Here is a 22,001-nt window from a genome sequence, read left to right on the forward strand (position 1 = left end):
TCCCCAAAGGCAACGTTTTTAAAGCTTTTAGAACCTTCTTAGAGATAGCAATGAGGACTTTCCAAGGGCATGGCAACCCAAGTGTGGCCCCATGCGAAAGCATGGCGTTTTTGAAGTAATAATCAAAGATGGACAAGATGCTTCACTCAACGTATCCCTTGAGCCCAGCCTTCACCAGAAATTATTGGAGGTGAGAGCTGTGTCCTGAAAATTGTGATTTTTAAGTTGTAGTTGCAAATTAGCATCTATAGTATTTTGGGGCATAATATTCCCCTCCAGTCTAAAATGGGTCAAACAAATTACTACAGTGATGTTGGCCGGCAATGTTAAGTGGTCTAGGTGTCAACATGGATTATGAACCATTGCTTGCAAATGTTGCAGAAATTAAAAAGCAGTATTTATATTTATGATGTGAATGGATTAAAATCAGAGCTCCAGAACAAAAACCCTTTGGTGACAAAAAAGAATTAATAACAGCAAACCACCATTGATGTGCTGAGAAGATACAAAAGCCAATAATGTTTGTAATGTTAAATTTTTCAAATTACATGTTTTGCCAATTTTATTGTAATGATTTTAATTAATCAACAATAAACGTTTTAAGTAAACTGATTTGGTAATGGGTGAGGAGAGTAATGCATTACACTTTGCACATGTGGGTTTGAAACCTATCCTTGTTGCCAATTTGTTAGGCATGATGATACTCGCCAGGAGACTAGTTCAATTGCAGGTTTATTTAGTTGAATGTAGATTGTAACCAAAAAGTCCCCACCAGGCAGCAGGCCAAGCGAAAGTGAAACAGAAACACTTGGCTGGGGAACGGCCACAGTACTTTTTCCTAATATTCCTAAAACGCATTGGTTCTGTCAGATAAAGAGGCCCTAAAAGGGACATTACATTATAACAGCTCACTGTGGCAAAGACCTTGATTCATGCCACACAGAGTGACAGTGCAGGAAAACATCTGATTTGTCTATGGATAAGACTGCAAAATGTGGGCCTAATAGAAAATTGTTACCTGTTCAACTAAATGATAAACACTTGTGAGTCATGAAATTAGATTTGGGATGCCTGTGTATGCTGAATATGTAAATGAGTTGGTTTGCATCTAGGTTTTTATTGCTTGTATTGACTATATTTTTCTTGAAAACTTTAAAAAATGTAGTTTCATGACTAGGAGTCATCCTAATGAAGCAGTTTTCGAACTAAGCTGAGTTGTTTGGGAGAAACGTTGCCTACAGCACATACGTGCTTTTTTTTGCAACATGAAAGATGGATTAGTTCGTGAAAATGATATTTTACAGACGTAACAGGTGTGGAGCGTAACACCTGCACAATACAGTTGAAATTGACATGCTTTAAATGGGCAGGCACTAACAGGGACCTGCACTTGAAATTAAGAGTACCTGCACTTCTCGGAACTGCTACAGTATATTTAATGGAGAGTATCGGCACTTTTCAGAAGCAAATGTATTTGGGATAGTGAGTACCAGCACTTCTACATTTCCATTGAAATCATTGGGCATACATAGCAGATCGCAAGTCAAAAGTCAAAGTCCATTTATTGCCCAAGATGTTAAAAGTTACTTTGGTTGTATTGTTTAGGTAGCTGTTTTGCTAATTGTCAGTGTTCCATTTACACATAATGTAAAGAAGTCGCGTTTCTTTTCGCAAATGTACAATTTAGTAGGATAAGAAGGCGTGAACAGAAACTAAAGTCAACGATTTAGAAAACATGCCAATAGAAAGAGTGAAAATGGGAAGAGAAATGTATTAAAAGCTGGAGAAAACAAAAAGTGAAAAACACAAGCAAGTGAAGGGACGAATGAATAATGGAGGGGCACATAAATGAAAGTAAGAAAAAGGGAAATTGGGATTTGGAGACACAGTAAAGGATGATGGTAGAACAGCTAGAAAAAGAAATAAGGTATATTAAGTCTTGCAAGCACAAAGACAGCGACCATAACAGGAGAGTATTTAGAAGACAGGTCATGACGCAGGTAGCAGATATGCTTCAGGTGTATGAGCATGACGACTTGCAGTTATCTGTGTGGTTATTGTAAAGAACGCGCCCACCTTCAAGTTATTTATTTTCCCAGGTTGGATCATAAACCGGTCACATTACTACAGCATAAACTGTCACTCGAAAATTCTTAGGGCCTGGGGCAGACCCGAAGAGAGTCGGTCCCGCACTGGGCTCCACGCAGGTGCGGGTTTCGGAGCCCCAGGTCCCCGGACAACTCGTCCCCGCCTCCTCCGCGCTCTTCAGTGCTCGGGAGCAGCGCGCAGCTCCCCGGGTAGGGCCGGGGGCGTGGCCTCCTGGATCCACCGCCCCTCCGCCCACTCTCCGCGGCGTCCATTGGCGCTCGCGCCCGTCGCTCAACGCCTACGGCGACCACGCCCGCGAGGGCCGGGGAGTTAGGCGGAGGCAGCCGGGCCCAGGCAGGAGACACTCACAGGACCACAGGTACGGAGCGGGAGCCGGAGCGCACGAGCAGCAGCCCGCACCACACCCCGTCCCGCAGCGCGCGCCGCCTGCACGCCCCATGGCCACCAGCGCCGTGCTGAGCATGTCCTCCCGGCTGGGCCCGCAGCGCCTCTACCCGGGAATGCCGCAGGAGGAGCCTCCCGTCTTCGCCCAGCTCAAACCAGTGCAGCCGGGGGCCCGCGGGGGCGGCGCGGGTCTCTATGGAGAGGACTCAATGAAGACCCCCTCCGGGGGCGACCGGCTGCTGCCGGAGGACATGGTGCAGGTAGGTGGCACGCAGCTTTAGCGGGAAGGCTCGGGGCAGTGCAGATTCATTTCTTTAGTTGAGTCTTAAAAGTTTCTGCGGATGGCAAGTCCGCGAGCGGAGATGGCCAAGTTGTGGAGGGGCAAATTAGAATATAACTTAATTACTTCATGTAAAAAAATCCGTGTTATATATGCCATCAAGCCCGCTCACCCCCCTTTAGAGCAGAGTAGTGAATCCAGGCTACTTACTTGCCCACCCACCTGGCACGGTCTCCCTCCAGCAGTGCCACACCCGCTCACAGTTGGAATACTGGTATTCCAGGTGTGTGCAGTGCCCAGTCAGCCCTCCCCAGATGCAGAGCTTGCACAGAGGTGACCAACACCGACCCTCCCCACCCACAAATAGCTCTGAACAGCAGCAAACAGGTACTGTGAGACCGAGTACCTGCACTTTTAAATTGCATCCCCAAACTGGCTGCTAAAGGCTGGTTCAGATTGAACTGCAATTTCAGGCTAATTTTGACGTGCGAGGCAACGCGTCCAGCCTCGGAGCAGCTTTGATGGGGTCGATTCCCCATGTGAGGGACATTTACGGTCTGTGATAATGTAGCGCTTATATATTTCACGCGTAGCGCTTATATATTTCACGCTGACTTGTTTCTCTGGGCTCTGACTTATGTCCGCGCTTTCTGGCAGGGGAGAGTTGATCGTATCTATATACACTGTGTACATGCCGCAGCCACTACTCCGATAACCAACCCCGCCCATAACAAACTCAAAGCTCCTAGCTGCACAAGCCCCCTTCCCTGACCAGTCAAAACAAAACTAGCAGAAAAGAAAGCGCCTATGTATTTAATTAATTTTCAGTGCCGACTCTGTATTGTTAAGGAATTGGAAACCCCACTGAGCTGCGTTGCTTCATGGTAGTTGTACTAGCCCTGTCATGTGGGTGTGGTGATGCATTGGCGATATTCAGCAGTGTTGTTTATTTCACGGTGGTGTTTCGTTGGGACTTGGCTGGGAGTTATGTTGATTTAGTGGTGCTCTGTCTATGCTGCTGCTTTGCTGGTGCCTTATGTAGTGGCATGTGTATGTCTGTGATCTATAGCCGTAGTACTGTGGATTCGTTAATGCTGACTTGGCAGTACTGTTGAATTCATGTGATATTTTGTAGGCTGAGCCTTTTTGCGATTCTCCCGCTGCCTTGGTGGTGCTGTGTCTGTGCTGCTGCTGTATTGCGTCTGGGCAGTGTTGAAAGCTGCAGCTGGTCTGCACAACGTGCCCGACAGAATTACCGAGCAACTGGCCGCCGCGGCTCTCACCCACGCACAGCAGTCATGCAGCCCAGAAAAGGCCTACCCGGGACTTTCAGCGGGGCCCAGAGAGCCACAGGCACACACAACAGCTGGAGGAGCTAAAACCAGCAAACACCCAACCACAGCCTGAACTTTCCACTTCATGCTTTTATATCAACTGGTGCTCATTTGATCCTTATTTTTAGTTATGGTAACGTGGTCTCAGTTGCCAAAACAGTGTGTGTGTGTATATATGTGTGTATATATATATATATATATATCTTGAGGGGGGAGACAAACTGACAAGTGGACATGTTAAATATTACTCAGTATTTTGAAAAAAATCTATATATCGTTCAGATATAGAGGAGTAAACTGTAATTTGTGGGTGGTAATTTTCTGACAATGGAGCCTGCTCATTATTGTCCTTCTGCTTGCTGGAGACCTTGCCCTAGGCCACCTCGCCCACGCCCCCTCCCAACAGGTAACCAAGGCTTTCTTTTAAAAAGAATGGTGTTCTGGGGCAGCGCATTGCTCCAGCTGAAGTGGCCCTCTGCCTCACGACCCGCACACCCTGTGTCTGTCAGGCACGCGCGAGGTGAATGCGCCTATCCTGGGAAAACTACCTCAGGTGGCTTGTAAAAGTTTGTTAAATGTATACCAACCCGTAAGGCGTTTAAATGTACCAACCCGTAAGGCGTTTTAGGACCCTTCTTTTCTGGAGAACAAGCGTCGGGTCAGCTGGCCAGTGTTTCGTGGGTGGTGCGCGCGGCCTTTTTACATTGCCAGGGGGAATGTAGCGCGTGCCCACTGGAGAGTAGACGATAAATGCTTTGCCGTTGACTGCACCCGCCCTCAGCCTCCCACTAGCTTCTTTCAGTCGGAGCCTGCAGGACTTTGTTTGCAGGGGGCTGCTAAGCATGTGCCGGCGGGGTGAAGGAAAGCCCCTCACCTTTCCACTGCTCAGCACCCCTCAAGCGGCGGTAGCTGGTAGGGACGTACTGTCAGCTGGACCCCAGGACGCACAGTGACGTAGCAAGCGTGCTCCTGGCCCTCGTGCACACTGACAGTCTGCCTCCTGCCACTTAGTTGGGTAGTGAAAGACGGCAATAATTGGGGTGTAGTGGGCCCCTCCCACTCCTAAGGCCTGGTGCCACTTACACTGCAGCACTACTCCTAGCTGCTGCCACGATTTTAAAGGGGAAAACAGCAAGCGGGCTTGCAAAGCCGATGTGTGTGTGTGTGCGTCCAACATGTACCCCCTTGTTTGAGTGCTAGTTTTCAATTCCATACGTCATCCCGTGGTAGAGAAAATTCGTTTTTTCAGTTTTATGTAGCGTGAACTAGGCCTTAAAATTTACCTGAATACCAGATTCCAATACATCCGATTTTTTTTCCAGTCTCTGAGAAAATGTAATTTCCCCAGAATCTCAGGATGCTGAGCCGATACCGGGACTCTTCCAACCAGTCACCAGGTGTCAGAGTCTGCAGCTCTGGCCGTTAGGCCATCGCCTCCGTGATTCATAGAAATTACGCATGGAAAAGTTCTCTCGTTGTTGAACTGCTTTCTAATCGTCGTACTGCCGCTGAAGTCCATACCGAGACTATTCTATTAGATCGTATAGTGGACACAGTTCACACACTACCAGCCACACTGCAGATAAAAAATAAAAAAATTGTCACATACTGGTGCCAATTCACAAAAGAATTTGAGTACAGGATTGTGATATGAAACGACCGAAACACCCACCTCCATATTAGTTAAACTGCAAACAGAGAACAGTTCTTTCTTTAGTACTAATTGTATAGGAATATTTCCATTTCTGATGTGTTCGGGATAGATCCCAAAGGCGAGTACTACTTTATATATTCCAGAAGGCCTTTGTGAATATCTCTTGTAGTAGCTAGTTTTGAGAGTCTCCAAAGCTCTCCAGGAACTCCACTCTACTGTTTAGTTAAATGTGGATTTTTCACGTTTTCTGTGTATGTAGACCTCTATCTTTCCCACTTTTGCTACTGCAGCAGAAAAACATGTCAACGGCAACAGAGGTATTTCTCAGCAGAGAGAATTCATGGAGGCGGGGCCTTGTGCTAACTAGTGTTTACACCAGGGTTCTCCAGCGGTAGCTCAGGAGTTACTGGTAGTTTACGCCAGTACCATAGAAGTAGCTCCCGAAGAGCAACCTGGCACAGTACTTAATCAGAGGATCTGCTCTAGTCATATTGAAGATCACTTTGCAAGAAAAAGTAAACATTTTTCTTTGAGAATGTTAACCCAAAATAGAAAACTATATATTTTGAGAAACTGATTGATGTTTGTGTACAAAATGATTGAAAATCCAAAACCTATTTAAACTGCCCTGCAAATGACAGAGTTGTGGAGATGTATTGCTTTTTACATTTCCTTTGTGTCTGTGGGCAATTACTCTTCTTATTGATATGTAATTAGTCATGTAAAGGCATTTTATTCTGATAAAGCTTTTCCTGACTATTAGTAACTCTGTCTTATGCATCAGGGTGGTTCTTGTTCTATGGTATCCAATTTGATTCTCATCCAACCAAAATATTAGTATGTTGAATGTAAGTATATATTTTTTACGTTCTTAACTCCACGTCTATCTTGAACATGTATATCTTCAAGGTAGGTAGTTGTAGAGTTTAGAACAGGAAATCAATACTTTCGCATATATGTCCCTTCATGATATTGGATCAGTCAATATGTTTGGCAACAGTCAACATTGTGACATACAGCTGGGTGGCAAATACTATTATTTCTGGCAAGGTGTGGCCACTGTTGTCTGTCTCTGATATACTCGCCACTGCAACACTTGTTAAAGTCGTTGGTAGCTCAGGGCAATTTTCAGCAATCATAAGTTGCTCTTGTTATTGAAAATGTTGGAGACCCCTGGCTTGCACATTTAAAGGATAGGGAGTGGAGATCAACAGCCATCCGTGTATGCTAATCTTGGCAAAATACAGTGCTGTCAAATTACGTCTTGAGAGGTGTTTTCCATGATATAGTTTGTAAAAATAATTCCCTTTTAGGTAGAGTAACACAGGCTGACCAACATGTCCTCCATGAGCCAATCTTTATAATTAGCAGCAGTTTGATAGCGGTTTGCATTGTTGTTTGTATGTATGTGTAATTAAGTAGTTAAGACAGTGTGATTAAGGAATGATTATGGAACAAGTTTTGTGTTAGTATGCTGAAGGCCTGTTTCTGTCTTAAGCGTTTGGTTATCGCCAGTGAGTCTCTCGCTCTCTCTCTCGCCATGGATCAGGCGAGATTTGAGAAACAAACTTTCTTTTCACATGTGTGAAATTGATGAAACCTTGTATTTTTTCTGGTTGTGTTTGGGACGTTCAAGTTTCTCTAACAGATGTATGCTGGGGATAAAATCTGTTTTGTTGTCGTAATGACTGTCTTCCAGTTGTAATGGTACGAAAATGCCTGTTTCTCTCTCTTTGCTATTTAGACCCGATGTGAAATGGAGAAGTATTTGTTACCCCACCCTCCCCCAACACCGGTGATGTTGGAACAGAAGAAGTATCGAAGGGACAGTGCCTCAGGCATCGACCAGTTTTTCGGCGACAGCGATGGACTGCCTTACAGCATCAACATGAATGTCTTCCTACCTGACATCACCCACTTGAGAACGGGCCTCTACAAACCGCAGAGGCCTTCAGTGACCCATATCAAGACAGAACCCGATGTCATTTTCAGCCAGCAGAACGACACAGTCCCCACCCAGGCGCTGCCAGAGTTCACTAGTATATTCAGCCCCCACCAAAATGCTGATGTCAACAGCGTGTTTATCAAGCAGGAGCTCCCCTCCCCGGAGCTACACCTCCCCATGAATGGTCAGCAGGGCCAGCTCTATCAGCTCCTGAGCTCCCCTGACATGGACATGTCCAACCCGGCCTCTCAAGCTGCCGCAATGAACACTCTCAACAATGTGACCATGTCTGCCTCCATGGCAGAATACAGCAACACGCTCAGCCCGCCGGGCCCCCAGCAAACTGCAATGAAACATTTCCAGGGATTGCCTCCCTGTCCGTACACTATGTCCACCCAGTTCCTCCAGCAGCCACAGCAGGAGGGCACCTATTTCCCTCCTTCACCCCCTAGCTCTGAGCCTGGCAGCCCAGAAAGACAAGCTGAGCTCTTGCAGAACTTAAATCCACCCCCATCCTATGCGGCTACCATTGCATCTAAGATGGCCATTCATAATCCCTCTTTACCAGCGGCCTTGCCTGTTCCTTCCCAACCGATGCAGCCTGTCAAATACAACCGGCGGAGCAACCCTGACCTTGAAAAGAGACGGATACATTACTGCGACTATCCAGGTGAGATTGTGGTGCTGCAGTGAACATTTTTAGGCCCAAAAGGCTTAGGGCAAGTCGGTGACAAATACATCTGGCAATTTTTTTCCAAGACTAGGCTTGCAAAGGAAGGCAGGAGAGAAGAGAAATACCACAGTAATGGTTATTCGGGCAATTATGTTTTTGATGGGCACAGTTCTGTATTTTGACCTAGTGTTTGCCTGGTGTCACTCGATTACCATTGACTACCTCAAGAAAAATCCAGACAAGCGTTTGAGTTGTCACAAATCCTCATGATAATATTGGCATGTAATAGATCTGAATATGGGGGTTATCTGTTTGTTGATAGGTTATACTGTCCAGCTCACATGGAAATCTATTAACATAAGTATTTATGAATACGGGGCTAGTATCGCAGCAGTTACTCTTTATGTACTGTCACGTGCCCTGTGAACTGCCCTAATCTTCGTTCTCACTAGTTCTAAACATGCGAAGAGGGTAAACCCCTTCCTATTTGTACTAACTGTGTATGAGTATTCCAGTTTCATTCCCATTTTAGATTTTTGGGGGCAATTCAGAAAGGCATTCAAGAGTACCTAGAAGAGTTCTGTACCTACTCCAAAATGCAGATGGGTAATATTGATATTAGAAGCTCCCAATGACCTTTATTGTGATGTGTGCTGCATAATTCAACATTGGCTTATGTAGCTGTGCAGGAAACTACATGCCTTTCTCCCACTTACCAGATTTGTCAAGCACTATCTTGATTGCATCACATTTTGTAGTTTGTGTACACAAAACAATGTGAAACGTAACTGGTTCCAGCACCTGCTAATCAAGAAACCATGCAAGTTGTTAGATACAGCAGTAAATGTCACTATCCGTCTCTTAGGCTGAATAGCTTAATGCTAATGTTTTGTGAGGGGAACCTAAAGGAGACCCCAGCTTACATACCACAGTTAGTGCCCTAGGGTAAAGTTCAACTCCTCTCTGTACACCGGCACCAAATTATGAGCAGGTGCAAATGGCTAGGGTTTTTTTTTTTTTTTTGAAAACCTGTAGTTGGATCCACCACATTAGGAAATATTTTTCTTTTCTGTACTTGAGTAATCGGCACCTTTTGTAAGTTTGTAGTATTTTTTTGAATGTATTTATTTGTTATTCATTTATTTGAGTGGTATCCATTTACTTAGCATTAAAATAATGTTGATGCTTCACAACTTCTTTTCAAGTAACTAGTTCCTGCAAACTAATACAATGCTTGTTTGTTTCAGTTCTCTGTTGCGTACACTGTAAAGCAGCTGGTTGATGTTTCTAAATCTTAGCACTTGCCGGTTTAATGCCGAACTCTATAGTATACCACTGTGACCGTCGGCGTTTTTGTTTTCCATGTTGGGGACTTAGTGGAGGTTTGTGGCTTTCCTCAACCAAAAACATATTGGACTGTGTAGGGCAAATGAAAGTGGCAAGGAATATGAATTCCTGGAGAATCTTGAGAGCTACTTTTAGAATTCGCCTTTATGAATGAGGCCTAAGATTGTAGCATGAAACTTCTGAATAATCTTGGAATGATTTAATTAACTGTAACAGAGCATTTTCTTAAACGTTATCTAACCTGTTTTTTGAGGTATGAGGCTGTAAGCGTGTGGCAGGACTGCAATACCGCTTTTTCCTAAATGCTGGCAAACGTGTTCTTTTGTTTTAGTCCTCGGTGCGCTTTTCATATTTCTAATTTTCTTTCTCTTGTTTGTTTTCAGGATGCACAAAAGTCTACACAAAGTCGTCTCACTTAAAAGCTCACCTGAGAACACACACCGGTATGTACTTTTCATTGGCTCGCTCCTGGAGTTCTTTAAATATTACCAGGGATGAAGCTGCGCTTCTATAGTTGGAGCTGTTCTTTTATCTTCGTGTTTCCCCTTTTCCGAATGATCATTTAATGGCCTAATTTCGCAGAATGGGCTTTGTAGCTGGTGACAGTTCAGTTAAATCACCTGGGCACTTTGCACTGGAGAGTAATCCCTCTCATTTATCTTGAGGACATTTCTGTTTGGCGTTGCTTTGTGGGGCTTCAGAACTGTTAAGGCAGAGTGAGGGTGGTTGCTTTCTGGAGATGGTGTTGTACACACAGCATGTATTATTACCACTGCAGCACTGACATGTTGTTTCTGCTGGGCTATTGAGGCACTAATGCTGTTTGGATAGTAAGCCAACGCTGAGGAACTATTGTGTACAGAGAGAGTATCGGTTTGTCGAGGCTTTACCTGGGAAGGTTGGCTGCCCTCCTCCAACAATGACCCCCTCCTCCATGCTCAGATAGTATCGAAACAAAACAGAGTTTCAGAAAGTCCAAGTTAAACTGCAGCCCACTGAATTCTATTTTCTTGCTCTATATTCCTTGTAAAACAGGTTAACCTTTTTAGGTGTGACATGCTCTAATTCGTTAGTGGATTTCCTTTTAATGTATCAAAATGTATTTTCATTTATTTTGTTTTGTTTGGTGGAGTTTTCAATTATTCATTTTGACACCTAGGATTTCCATTGGTGTTTTATGTTTGCACTGCCCCATGTTTGTAGCCTATGTGTACTGCAGTGGAGAAGGGAGAGTGGGTGGGTGTTGTGTATGTGTATACATGACTTGTTGAGCCTAAGAATGACCTCAAATAAACACGTGTGCTAGCTCGATTAGGACATGGTGCGTTTTTTCTTGAATCAGACGAAAGGGACGCAGAGCATTGGACCAGAACCAAAAAACGTGCATTTTAAATAGTTTTTCAGAAATATATATATATATATATATATTTAGAGATGTACTGCTTTTTTTTCTCCCCAAGCTCCGCCAACCTTCACGTAGCCTCCAGAAAATTACATATTGTTGCACATGTTCCGTTTTGTGAATATTGATCCAGGATGTCATACATTACAAACACTTTTAAAACTTGCTTTTCAGTTCCAGTTTTAGCACCTATAGCATCCATAGCTGCCATAAAAAGTTAAGTACAAAACGGCATCACATTTCAAAACACTTGAAGCGTTTCTACATCTTAGTTGATCTATAGATTTAAAGAGAAGTACTGTGTTGTGGATATTATTTTGAAAATTGAGCTAGCTGTTGGATAGAACAGTAGAATTTAGAACTTCAGCCTTTTTTTATTTTTAAAAGTAGAAGTTTCCTGGATTTTGTGATATCCGCTAGCTGCTGTCCTGTGTGCCCTCATGGCATGTGCCATATGAGTGCTGTGTAATAGGAGTGCTGTGTAAAGGACTGGGTCTTCGGCCACCCACAATGTGTAGGGTTCCTGCTTACAGTGCATGGCATGGTCTGCAGGTGAGCTATTTGTAATTTGTGTTTTTTTTTTTACCATTCTGCTCAGATTTGGGAAACTGCCCACAGTCACAAGCAATCTTCAAAAAAAAAAAAGTTTTTCCTATTGACCCGTCAACTTAATTGTGCTTATAGAGAATCTGTAGAAAAGCAAACCAGTTGTGATTCCCCCCTTACTCCTGGAGCATATTATGCCCAGTTCCATATTTTCAAAAGTATATTTGCCTGTAACAAGAGCCCCTAATTTAGCTCATCGTTTGGAGTGGAACAACCTATCCGATTACTTGGAATGCTGTCTGCAACTATTAGTACAGGCCCTCTTGCTGCAGCCTCCACAACACTATTGAGGTCTAGCTATGAAACGCTATAATTGATTTCCAAAACTCTTGCAAACAACTCAATATATATAAAGGTTTTTCAGGTCAGCCCCCTACAGCTATTGGCTTGTTTTGTCAGCCTTCTTCAATTGTTACTTTGAGGAAGTGTCATTCACATTTTGGATCAGACTAGTGCAGTATTTCTCTGTTAGCTATTTGCTCTTGGGTGTTTCAGTTCTGCTTGCCTAAAGAATGCTTCCAGTGTAATGAAGAGGCAGTCCATACACTCCCAAAAGCAGTGCACTGCTCTATGGAGCAGCAGATGTGGTGAGAGCTGAGGTGCACTGCAGCTGCGATTTACTGTTCTGCAACCTGTAGCTCCAGTTGGCTGACCGGAATGTTGGTTTGGGTCTCACTGTGGCAGTGGAGGGTGCAGTGTGGGCTGTGAATGGCCTACCTCCATCTTCACAGCATCCGCTTGGTGACCTCACCCTAACTGCTCTGCAGCCCGACTTCTTCTAAACCGGTGTAAGCCGTGCACAGAGCTCCTAACCTTGATTTGTAGAAATGTGTTGCGCAATAATATAGTATTGTGCTAATACTAAATTTATTTTATTTATTTATTTACGTAATTTTTATAGCGCAACAAATACCCTGGGGTGTCTCGGCGCTGTGGAGCTACTGGAGTCAGCCATCCTCTTACTGGTTAAACAACCATGTTTTTAAGAGCCTGCGGAAGCTCATCAGGTTCGGGGCAGTTTTGATGGCAAGTGGCAAAAGATAGGAATATCAATATAGGACTAGCTACGTTGTATTTAGTGGAACTCAGAAGGTATATCTGCGGGCAAACCCTTAGGTTTGGACATGAAGCCCTCACACACCAACCTAGTTGGTGTCATGCTTCATCATCGGGCCCACCACAGTGACAACGAATGTGGTCCCAGTTCCCGAGGGTAAAGGTAAATTTAATACCTGGGCCCCTGTTAGCAAGATAAAAAGGCTGTGGACGATATGGAGTGTATTAAGAGCTCCTACGTGGAGGTCTTAATACACTGGGAACTGGGACCACCTGTATAGCTTTTAACCTTTCACCCTCATTCTCACCAGCACTGCACACTCAGCAAGAATACCAGCTCCTCAGTAATCTGGAGTCGCAGCACACCCGGGACACATTCGGTGTCACTGTGGTGGGCCCGATGATGAAGCATGACACCAACTAGGTTGGTGTGTGAGGGCTTCATGTCCAAACCTAAGGGTTTGCCCGCAGATATACCTTCTGAGTTCCACTAAATACAACGTAGCTAGTCCTATATTGATATTCCTACATATAACCAGGGGACCCGGACTGGCTTACCTAGTCCTCTCTCTCCCTTTTGATTTGCTGACAAGTGGCAAAAGATTCCAGAGTTTTGGAGTGGCCACAAGAAAACGCCTGTCTCCCCAGGTGGCCGTTCTTGTACGTGGCACAGGGAGGAGACTGGTGTTGGCCGATCTTAATTGCCTTCTGGGAGTATAAAGCTGAAAAGCTTCGGTCAGGAACCTGGGTCCTATGGTTTCTCCAGCTGTGAAAGTTCATGAAATGCTTTGGCCACTGAGAAAGAGAAGTCACCTGTTAAAAATGGCGGCTTCCCTGCCTGCTGTACTGTGTGATCCCTAATTATAGTCTGTGAATGTCCGCTGTATGCTTTGCTGCTACTTTGTGTACTCCCAGTCTGTGCTGTGTTTCAAGCCGCTTTGCTATAGCAGCAGCGGAGTATATGGTGTCAACCGGTGAGCATTTCGGAGGGTATTTCGCTATCTACCTCCCACACATCTTTCAAAAAGAGGCACTGTGAGATATAAGCCAGACTTCTTAGCTTTGACAGTCCGAGGTTTGTTTTCAAAGGACCTGGAGATGATGCGCGGTGAAGGAGATCACGCATTTATGTGTTAATCGCATTGCGCCCCTTTGAGACTCCATGCTGGGTAATATCCTTTCGATTCCTTGTATGCCCTCACCGTGGGCCCATAAATCGTGTGAGGGCTAATATAATTGAAATGTGTGTGTGTGCGCATGTTTGTATAAATATATATACTTAGAGATGTGTGTGTGTATTTGTACATATATATAATATATTTTTTTAATACATATTTACGCACACCTCTAAGTATATATAGTGTGCAGAGGCAGGTGTGTGTTTATAATCGCCAGTAAATTGTACACTGTATTGTTTTTCACTCCTCCTTACGTGCAGAGCATGCTGACTCTTAGAAAATATGCGAATGTAAAAGCATGGAAGGAATGCTCATTGAGGCAATAACGCACTGCAATGTATCGCAAAAAAAAAGACGGGCCCCTTGGAATCGCACGGAGGTTGTCATTTTTTTATTCTGAAGCACACAGTAAAACCCGTTTTTTAAAAGTGCAGCTGATTGTGCCCGTCTTTCATAGCCTTATTTACAAAGGCCTACACTTTGCAGGTGTAAACAGGCGGCAGTTGTGGCGGCAAAGGCCGAGCCGTGTTGTGCGCCCTGCACGGCACTATCTCGCCCGGGCTTCAAAGAAAGACACAACAAAACTTTGCTAACATAAGCAATGATCTAACCGTGCGCTGCCCCGTCGCCATGGAGACCGGGCCTTGCATTCGGCAGTTTGAATGGATTGTTGGATTTGTGTAAAGCAACAGAATATCTCGAGGCTATATGTTACTATGGAAATTTCATTTTGATAAATGAGCCGGTTATCTCTGTAACAGCCCCAGTAAAATATGAATAGAATACAACAAAGGTCACATCGGCGCACTGTGAATAGAGTCGGCCCGCTGTAAAGTGGTAAATATCCTGCCTTTGAAACGGGCACGCCATTATGGCTTTCCATTTACTGTGCTGCGCTCACGGAAACACGGCTTTATTGCGTGCAGCCGGGATCCCTTTCAAGTCCAAGAAACTCAGAAAATAACTTTTTAGACGCCAGCACAGATTGTAAAAATAACGGCAAGGCAGCGTAGGCAGAAATATAGATTTATATTTCTTTGTTTTTCATTTTTTGGTCAGCTATGCGTGTCTTTTACTTCACGGTCGTGTTGATATCTGTTGCATGGGTTCCCACTGCACCACGTAGTGTTTGTTGTTGAATCCAAAAATAGAAGTTTAACCACTTGGTACCCCGAACTTTGGGCCTGTGGTGCAACCCGCTATTCTGGAAGCATTGCTCTTTTCTCTCTGGTTTGTCAGAACACGTGAATTTCCATTTTCCAGTGCTCCTAGCAGGCTCCTTTTACTAGCCGAGAGGCATCCCCATGCCTGAGAGCAAATATGTTCTGACTAAATTAGCATTTCTCCCGTGCCGAGTTGTCTCTAGTCAGTATTTGGGCGAGGTGGCGTGTGTTCCATGCGCAAGATGTCAGATCTCCATCAGAAAAAGCCACAGAGTAAACGCTGTCTAAAAGGTTTGTCGAAAACAGATGGGGGTGGAAAACAACGAAGACCAGGAATCCTGCCGGTCCTGTTTCCTGCAGCCACCTTTGGAATACCCAATGGAACGTGATGCCACTGAGTCTTGTGCTCCACAAATGATGACCCATGACCTTTCAGGAATGGGCCTAGGGCCTTGTGGCTTGTTGCAGTCTCGTCATTATTGTAGCACATGCACCGCTGTCTCCACACACAAGTTATAGGCGTAATATTTTTCAAACAAATTAATCTTTAATTTTTTAATGAAGGGGAATGCTTGCAAATGTGTTACGTTAGCAATTCAACAGTACACCTTTCTATTTCGGCAGTGTGCTTCTGGTTCCAAACCATAGGTTAAATAGCATTGGTTTAGGACTCTGTTACTTTTAAGGTGCAACAAGAGTAGCAACACCAAACTTTTCGTTTCCGTATCACAAATGGCGGAGAAAACACTAGGATATTAGATCAGGCTGGTGCCGCGGGGATTGATGAGACTTCTGTTTGTAGCAATTTTATGTTTGTTTAAATCAGTTTTTATTGTTGCATAGATGAATCCAAACAAAAGCATACATTCAGAGAGAATATTTCTCTAATTTGCGCTATAAAATACAACTTTAAAAAATCCTAATAAGAAGGTCAAAAAGAAAACATAACGACCACCCGACCCCACACCATTTTGTAGCCTTTTTAAAGGGGGAATGCAGTTCTCTTCTATGGAAGTGGGGCCTGGACAGGGAAGTTGCGCTTCCACATTTACATCCTGGAATTCCTTGTACATTTGAGAGCATGTTCTTGGGGCGTGGGTTAGCATTTGTTGGTTAAAATTGTCATTGACAAAGGGGGGGGCGGAAGATACCTACACCGAAAGACCTAAATCTCACCTTCTAGGTGACTGGCAACCAAAGCAGGCATCACAGGCTTGGTGTAATGTGATCTTGATGCCAAGTGTGGGTTAGCGATCGGGCAGCCGTGTCCTGAATACGTTGGAATCTGGCGGTCAAACAGGACCGTGGCCAAGTTATGGGCTACTACTATAAACGGACTGAGATTGCCCAGTAGAAAGTATTCATATGCCTGACCTCCATTGGCTCTTTAGGGCTGGTGAAGAATCTGTCTCATGCTTTGCAAGCCATATGGCGGTGAAAGACTGTGGCACTATCAGTCCAGACCACTTTTGTTCCAACTACATGTAAAGAAAGCCACATGTAGCTTTGCGTCTCTTGAAGCTTTTGATTCTTGCATACTTCTGGTATTGACTGTTAAACCTTGACAGTATGAAAAGCCATTTGTTTTATTTCCATAATGTCCCAGGAAGCTGATCCTAAAAGCAATGTTAAATCAGAATTAACGTTTTTTCAAGGAACTTCATTTACTTTTAATTTTTCGAGGTATTACTGGGGAAGCGAACTGGTGCCAACTTTGCAAGTCACCATCCTTAAAATGGGCGCTGATATTTATCCTGCTTGTTAAATATTTATATCTCGGTGCCTAGGGTTACCCATAATGACAGACTGTGTAACATGATACACTTTAAGACTAGACAGTACTAATTTCAATATATGCACAAACTTCAAATACATTGGCATTAAACCTACAGATTTGAAAGGTCCCATTTACCTGCAGAAGCTGACACATCAAAACATCCACACTCTAGATCTTCAAACTAGGTCAGACCCATTAGATTAATCTGTGTTCTTTCAAGTGATCTAGAGCAGATGTCTGAATGTTTAAGGTCTGAGACTCCAGTGCACCCTTAAACCAAGTCTTGGAGTCGAACCCCGCCACATAAAGCTAAAGAAACTCCTGGAGACAAATCTTTTCAGGCTCAACTTCAACACAGCTGGAAGAGAGCCGAAGTGCTGAAGGCAACTTGCAGTGTTGCACAAAACTCAACAATAAATATATAATTATTGGTAGAGAGAGTGGCGCACATTTGACAATAAGTTACAATTATATCTTGCAACAACTGTAGATTGTGAGGTAAATATACTACTTAGTTGTTCTGATTCACACAGTTTCCGTCTCTTGGTCATTTACCAATGCACATTCAAGGTAATATAGACCTTGAATCCACATTTAGAAGGGGGTGAGGATTGGGGGGGGGGGGGGGGTGGCGGGGTTATTGTTGTGGTTTTTTTGGTTGTGTGTGTGTTTTGTGTGTGTGCATACACATAGCATGGATTTGGTTTACTTTTCGATTCTCATTACTTTGACAGTGTAAAAGTCATGGAATTACAACGGAGCACAGTTGTAGAGTGATGATAACTTGTTTGTTACGATGTAGAAAGTAGCCACGCTCAAAGCTAGTCCCCAAAATATGTTACGATATAGAAAGTAGCGAGATGTATAGATGAAACAATTCAGATGCTTTATTTTTCAAAGCACACAACTCTGGCAAGCATTTCGAAGTTGGTAACAAACCGCCTCACTCGGAATGTTCACATTACAGTGTATATTAGAACACAACATTTGTTGTAACCCTCTCTAACAACCCCTTACTGTAAAAAAATAAAATACCCCTATAATCCCAAATATTAGTGTGAGGGAAGGGCGTGCTAGGTGAAGATCGTGGATGCTGTCCAGACAGTTCTGCAGATAGCTGAAACGCTGTCTTGCTGACCGAGATTCACATACTTTTGAATCCAGACAGATATTTTCTTATTTTAGTGCAGATAATTCAAATCCTCCCTTGCTCGCAATCTATTTATACACATCAACAAAATAAGCTCCCTCTAGCTGTCTAAATTTAACTCCACTCGTGACGATCTGTTTCTTTCTCTTTCCTCATTCTCTCTCTGTACATTCTGAAGACACAAATATTACTAAAGAACTGCACTAGGGTTCTGTGGCGCGAGTTGTATGTGTTGCACATGATGGTATTAAATCATGTTTCTTCACTCATGAGGATAGGGTCTACATAGCTCACAAAAGCTTCCTTCTGTGAGGAACAGCCTGTACTCTGCCAGGAAATGAAATGATGTAATCGTTGCCAATGTCTGTTTTTATATAGCATTTTCCATTAATATTGTGGATTATCTAGTTTCCAGACTTTGACAACTTTTTCAAAAAAGGACATCGATACAAGGATATTGTCATTTCTACTGAGGAAACGTGGACTACAGTTTATGAATCCTAAATCCAAGGGTTCCAATTTAGCAGCAACTACAGAGTAGCCCTAATCTGTGATGTTTTTTTTCTTGTCACCCTCCCAGTCTGATTTCCCACTATAAAGAGTTGTGCCCAGTTTGAGCGGTAGGGTAGTCTATAAATTCAATATTGAATCTTTGTGTAGCTTTGCCTTATTCAGGCTCAAGCCTTTTACAGCATACTTAGTAGCAGATTGTGGCCCCAAATTCATATAAATAAAAACAGGATCTTTACACCGTCCTGGCAGAAAAGATGTATGTTTGGTTTCTTTGCTGGGAGTCTCAAATTGTCGAAAATTCAGTTATTTATAAACATTTGGAATACCCTGGTAAATCCAGGCGCCCAAAGTCCTGATCTGCCTCTTGAAGCGCTGTCTTGTAAGTATTTTGTTTCTAGTGTACTGTGCATGGACAAACTGTAACTCCTGTTAATAGGTGCAATGAGAAACTGTGGGAATCCAACAAGCTATCCACCTTCAGTTCACGGGCATGCATAGTCAAGCTGTACTTATGTAGAAAATAACTGATTTATTTATAGAAACTGTAGCACTTCTTGAAGGCTGTTCCAATCTGTGTGGCAATGTTTGCTCCAGGAGTGTTTCAGCTTTTTTTTGTAAATCTTATTTGGATATCTGAGTTATTTTGGGAATCTGTAGAGGGGAATTCACCCAAACCGCAGGGTTGTGTTGCTCTAGGCTTTGTACCCAGGGAAACACAAACATTTATAATCTTTAAAGTAGAATAGGGTGGATGAAGCGGTATACAAAAGGAAGGCTCCATGTAATGAAAGATACAATACATGCAATTTTAAGCAAGCTTCTAATATCTGATTCTCTGCCTTTAGGCGAGGATTGCAGACTCGTCTGTCTGGTTGAACCCGCTCTTTAATGGCGGGCTCTGAAGCTGCATTTTCTTGCTAATCTTGGGTTTTTTGGAAAATGCCATTAAAGCACCTGTTTGCGATGACCCTCAGCCTGTCATTTGAAAAGAAATAGTGCCCCAGGTAAAGTTTGTCTCCACCAAGAAGTCAAAACAGACATGCATGGATTTTCTTTGTGCTGGAAAATCCCTAGACTTTTCAGTGTGTTTATTTAGTGTATTTCGCCTCCCTAAAGAGCTTTTGAGTGAGTTTAATTGGTTTTCTACTCTGAGCAAACGTACAAGGGGAGATGTTGTTACTGATGGCTGGATATAGCAAAAGTGTTGTCTCCACATGAATAACCCCACAGGCTTGTTTGTCTAGGCCATGCATCTCGAGCTCCAGGGCTTAATCAGTGTCAACCAAGATGGGAAAGGTGATATGCAAATTATCCCTGGAGCTGATCATTTTAGACGGTCTTATTCGTTGTTGGTGGGGTTGTGGGTACTTGGTATTAACAGACGGTGTTCTGTCCTTTGGGCTTCGTATAGAAAAGTGCAAAAATCATTTTTGCACAATCTTCCCTATATGGCACTGTTCTTACTAGTCACTTAGTAATTTCCCATTGGCTACTATGAAGTTCTACAGTGTGATTCCTATAGAGCAACTCTTACAAAAATCCTTGAAGACTGGTCAATAAGACTCTTAGTATGGTCTTCTCATACTTTTCAATGAATTTCTCTGCCTTTCTGAAAGAAACCCGTGAAAATCCGCTGGGAATAGTAAGGAAAACAAAGTAGGTTCTAAAAGAAGAAAAAACGAGGCAATTGTTTTTTATTGGTACTTGACAGCACATATTTTTAAGGAACTTATTTATTTTTCTTGTGTACTGAAGACTCGAAGTTTCAGAGGACTGATCAAAAAGGTGGATAGGTGAAACAATTGATATTGATCATTGTTACTTGTGAGAACTTGTTTTCAGGGAAAATATGAAGGGAACATAGGATAAAATGTTTGTGAGCTCCTTTTGAGATGAATTACTGGTGTGGATTTTGTATCAGTGGGTTCAAATAATCGATTTTGGAAGAAGGGGGGCTTTCAACCTGCTGGGTGGACTGCCACAAAAACAGTTTAAATGTATTCTGAGTGCCCTGGCTAATCGCCACATAGCATAGGTCACTGCTGTTTGCTAAAGGCTTTAATGGTGGCAGTTAACTTGCAATCACTTCTATAAAACCACCAACCGGCTTTTGCTTTGATCATTACATGTTAGTTCCCGAAACCTACCCCATATCTTTTCTAGCCACCCTGGCGCCATGGTTTATTACTATGCAGATTCATCTATTTTGTTACGTGGGCATTTTCTCCCTCCCGCTCCCTTCACTTGCCCAAGTAGTTTAACTTAAATGGAAAGACAGCCAACCAATACATGGGTTCACCTACCTAGTGCTACCCTTTCACCTATATTATGGGGGTGATACACGTGACATCACATGCTATTTGACCCACAATACGGACTGTTACACTTTTTGAAATACAAATTTTGAAAATGAAGACACCGGATGTTTACACACAGAGGAGCTTTCTCTATTAAATTTTTGTTTTTAAAAGACTGATGCTAAAATCATAGTTAAGCAAAAAAATAGAAGTATTCAAATTGATGTAATCAAGCCATTAAGCATAGCTACCAATCCGGCATCACCATTAACAAAACTGTGGTGAAACTAACAATTTTTCTTGTACTTTACTGGCCTCTACTTTGTCACTGGATGTTGGTTAGCGGAAATACTTAGCGGAGCCATTTTTTCTTTGTGTCTCACAGCTCCCTTTGATACTTGCATGCAGAGAGCCCTGGCTGCATCTGGTGTGAAGCATCGATATTGGCACTTCGAATGCCCTGCCAGCATGATGCTTTTAAAGGCCATGCCTACCCCACCCACATTAAATTGACATACTTATTCTGTTATTCTAATAACCTGCATTTATGCATGGAAAGAGGGCGGGGAATTCATTGTGCTTTCCTTTATTTAAAATGTATAGCAATTTCCTGTTTCCGATGATCTTACTTGAAAAAAACCAAAGGATTTCCTATGCTTGATTTCATACAGTATGATTTTACATGACTAGCTACCTAACCATGGTCCAGCCAAGTTCGTATGCATTGACACTTCCTAGATCTTGGATCTCAATTTCAGGGAGGCTGTTTCTTGGTGATATTTGATATATTTAATGTCTCTGCCCTAATCCTTTATCGACCTTGCGCAAAAAAGATTTTTTTTTTTAAGTTGATGCTTTCAGTAGTTCTCATCAATTCTAGCAGGGTTTGGGGTATGTATTGTGATAATTGAGATTTCTTACCTATTTCCCCACCACCACCCCCTCCCGGAGTTAAGGGTGCCCCGGACCATCTGTGCAGGCATAATTAGCTCCTGAATACCTATGATATATTGCTCAAGCTTTTATCTTTCCTTAGCTACATGTTGGGACCACCAGCAAAAGTATTTTATAGACCAGCAGTGCAGGGTGGATGTTGACAACTCAAATGGGTTAAATAGAATGTGTTCAGCTAC

At 43.2% G+C, this 22,001-nt stretch overlaps 1 protein-coding gene across 2 annotated transcripts in view; it reads left to right on the forward strand.

Moving 5' to 3' along the window:
* The first annotated feature begins 2,422 nt into the window (after positions 1–2,422).
* Positions 2,423–22,001, forward strand: part of KLF5 (KLF transcription factor 5) — a 33,871-nt gene continuing 14,292 nt past the window's right edge. Inside the window, exons 1-3 of one of the 2 annotated variants that reach the window (XM_078657425.1) lie at positions 2,423–2,753; positions 7,506–8,376; positions 10,110–10,169. In XM_078657425.1, the coding sequence (XP_078513551.1) occupies positions 2,547–2,753; positions 7,506–8,376; positions 10,110–10,169 (1,138 nt within the window). In that variant the 5' untranslated portion in view covers positions 2,423–2,546. Of the gene's footprint in view, positions 2,754–3,088; positions 3,161–7,505; positions 8,377–10,109; positions 10,170–22,001 lie in introns of those variants that run through there. The other variant, XM_078657426.1, reaches the window with a different exon arrangement.

The sequence above is a fragment of the Lissotriton helveticus genome, chromosome 8 (genome assembly GCF_964261635.1).
Source record: "Lissotriton helveticus chromosome 8, aLisHel1.1, whole genome shotgun sequence".
In the NCBI taxonomy this organism is placed as follows: Eukaryota; Metazoa; Chordata; class Amphibia; order Caudata; family Salamandridae; genus Lissotriton; species Lissotriton helveticus.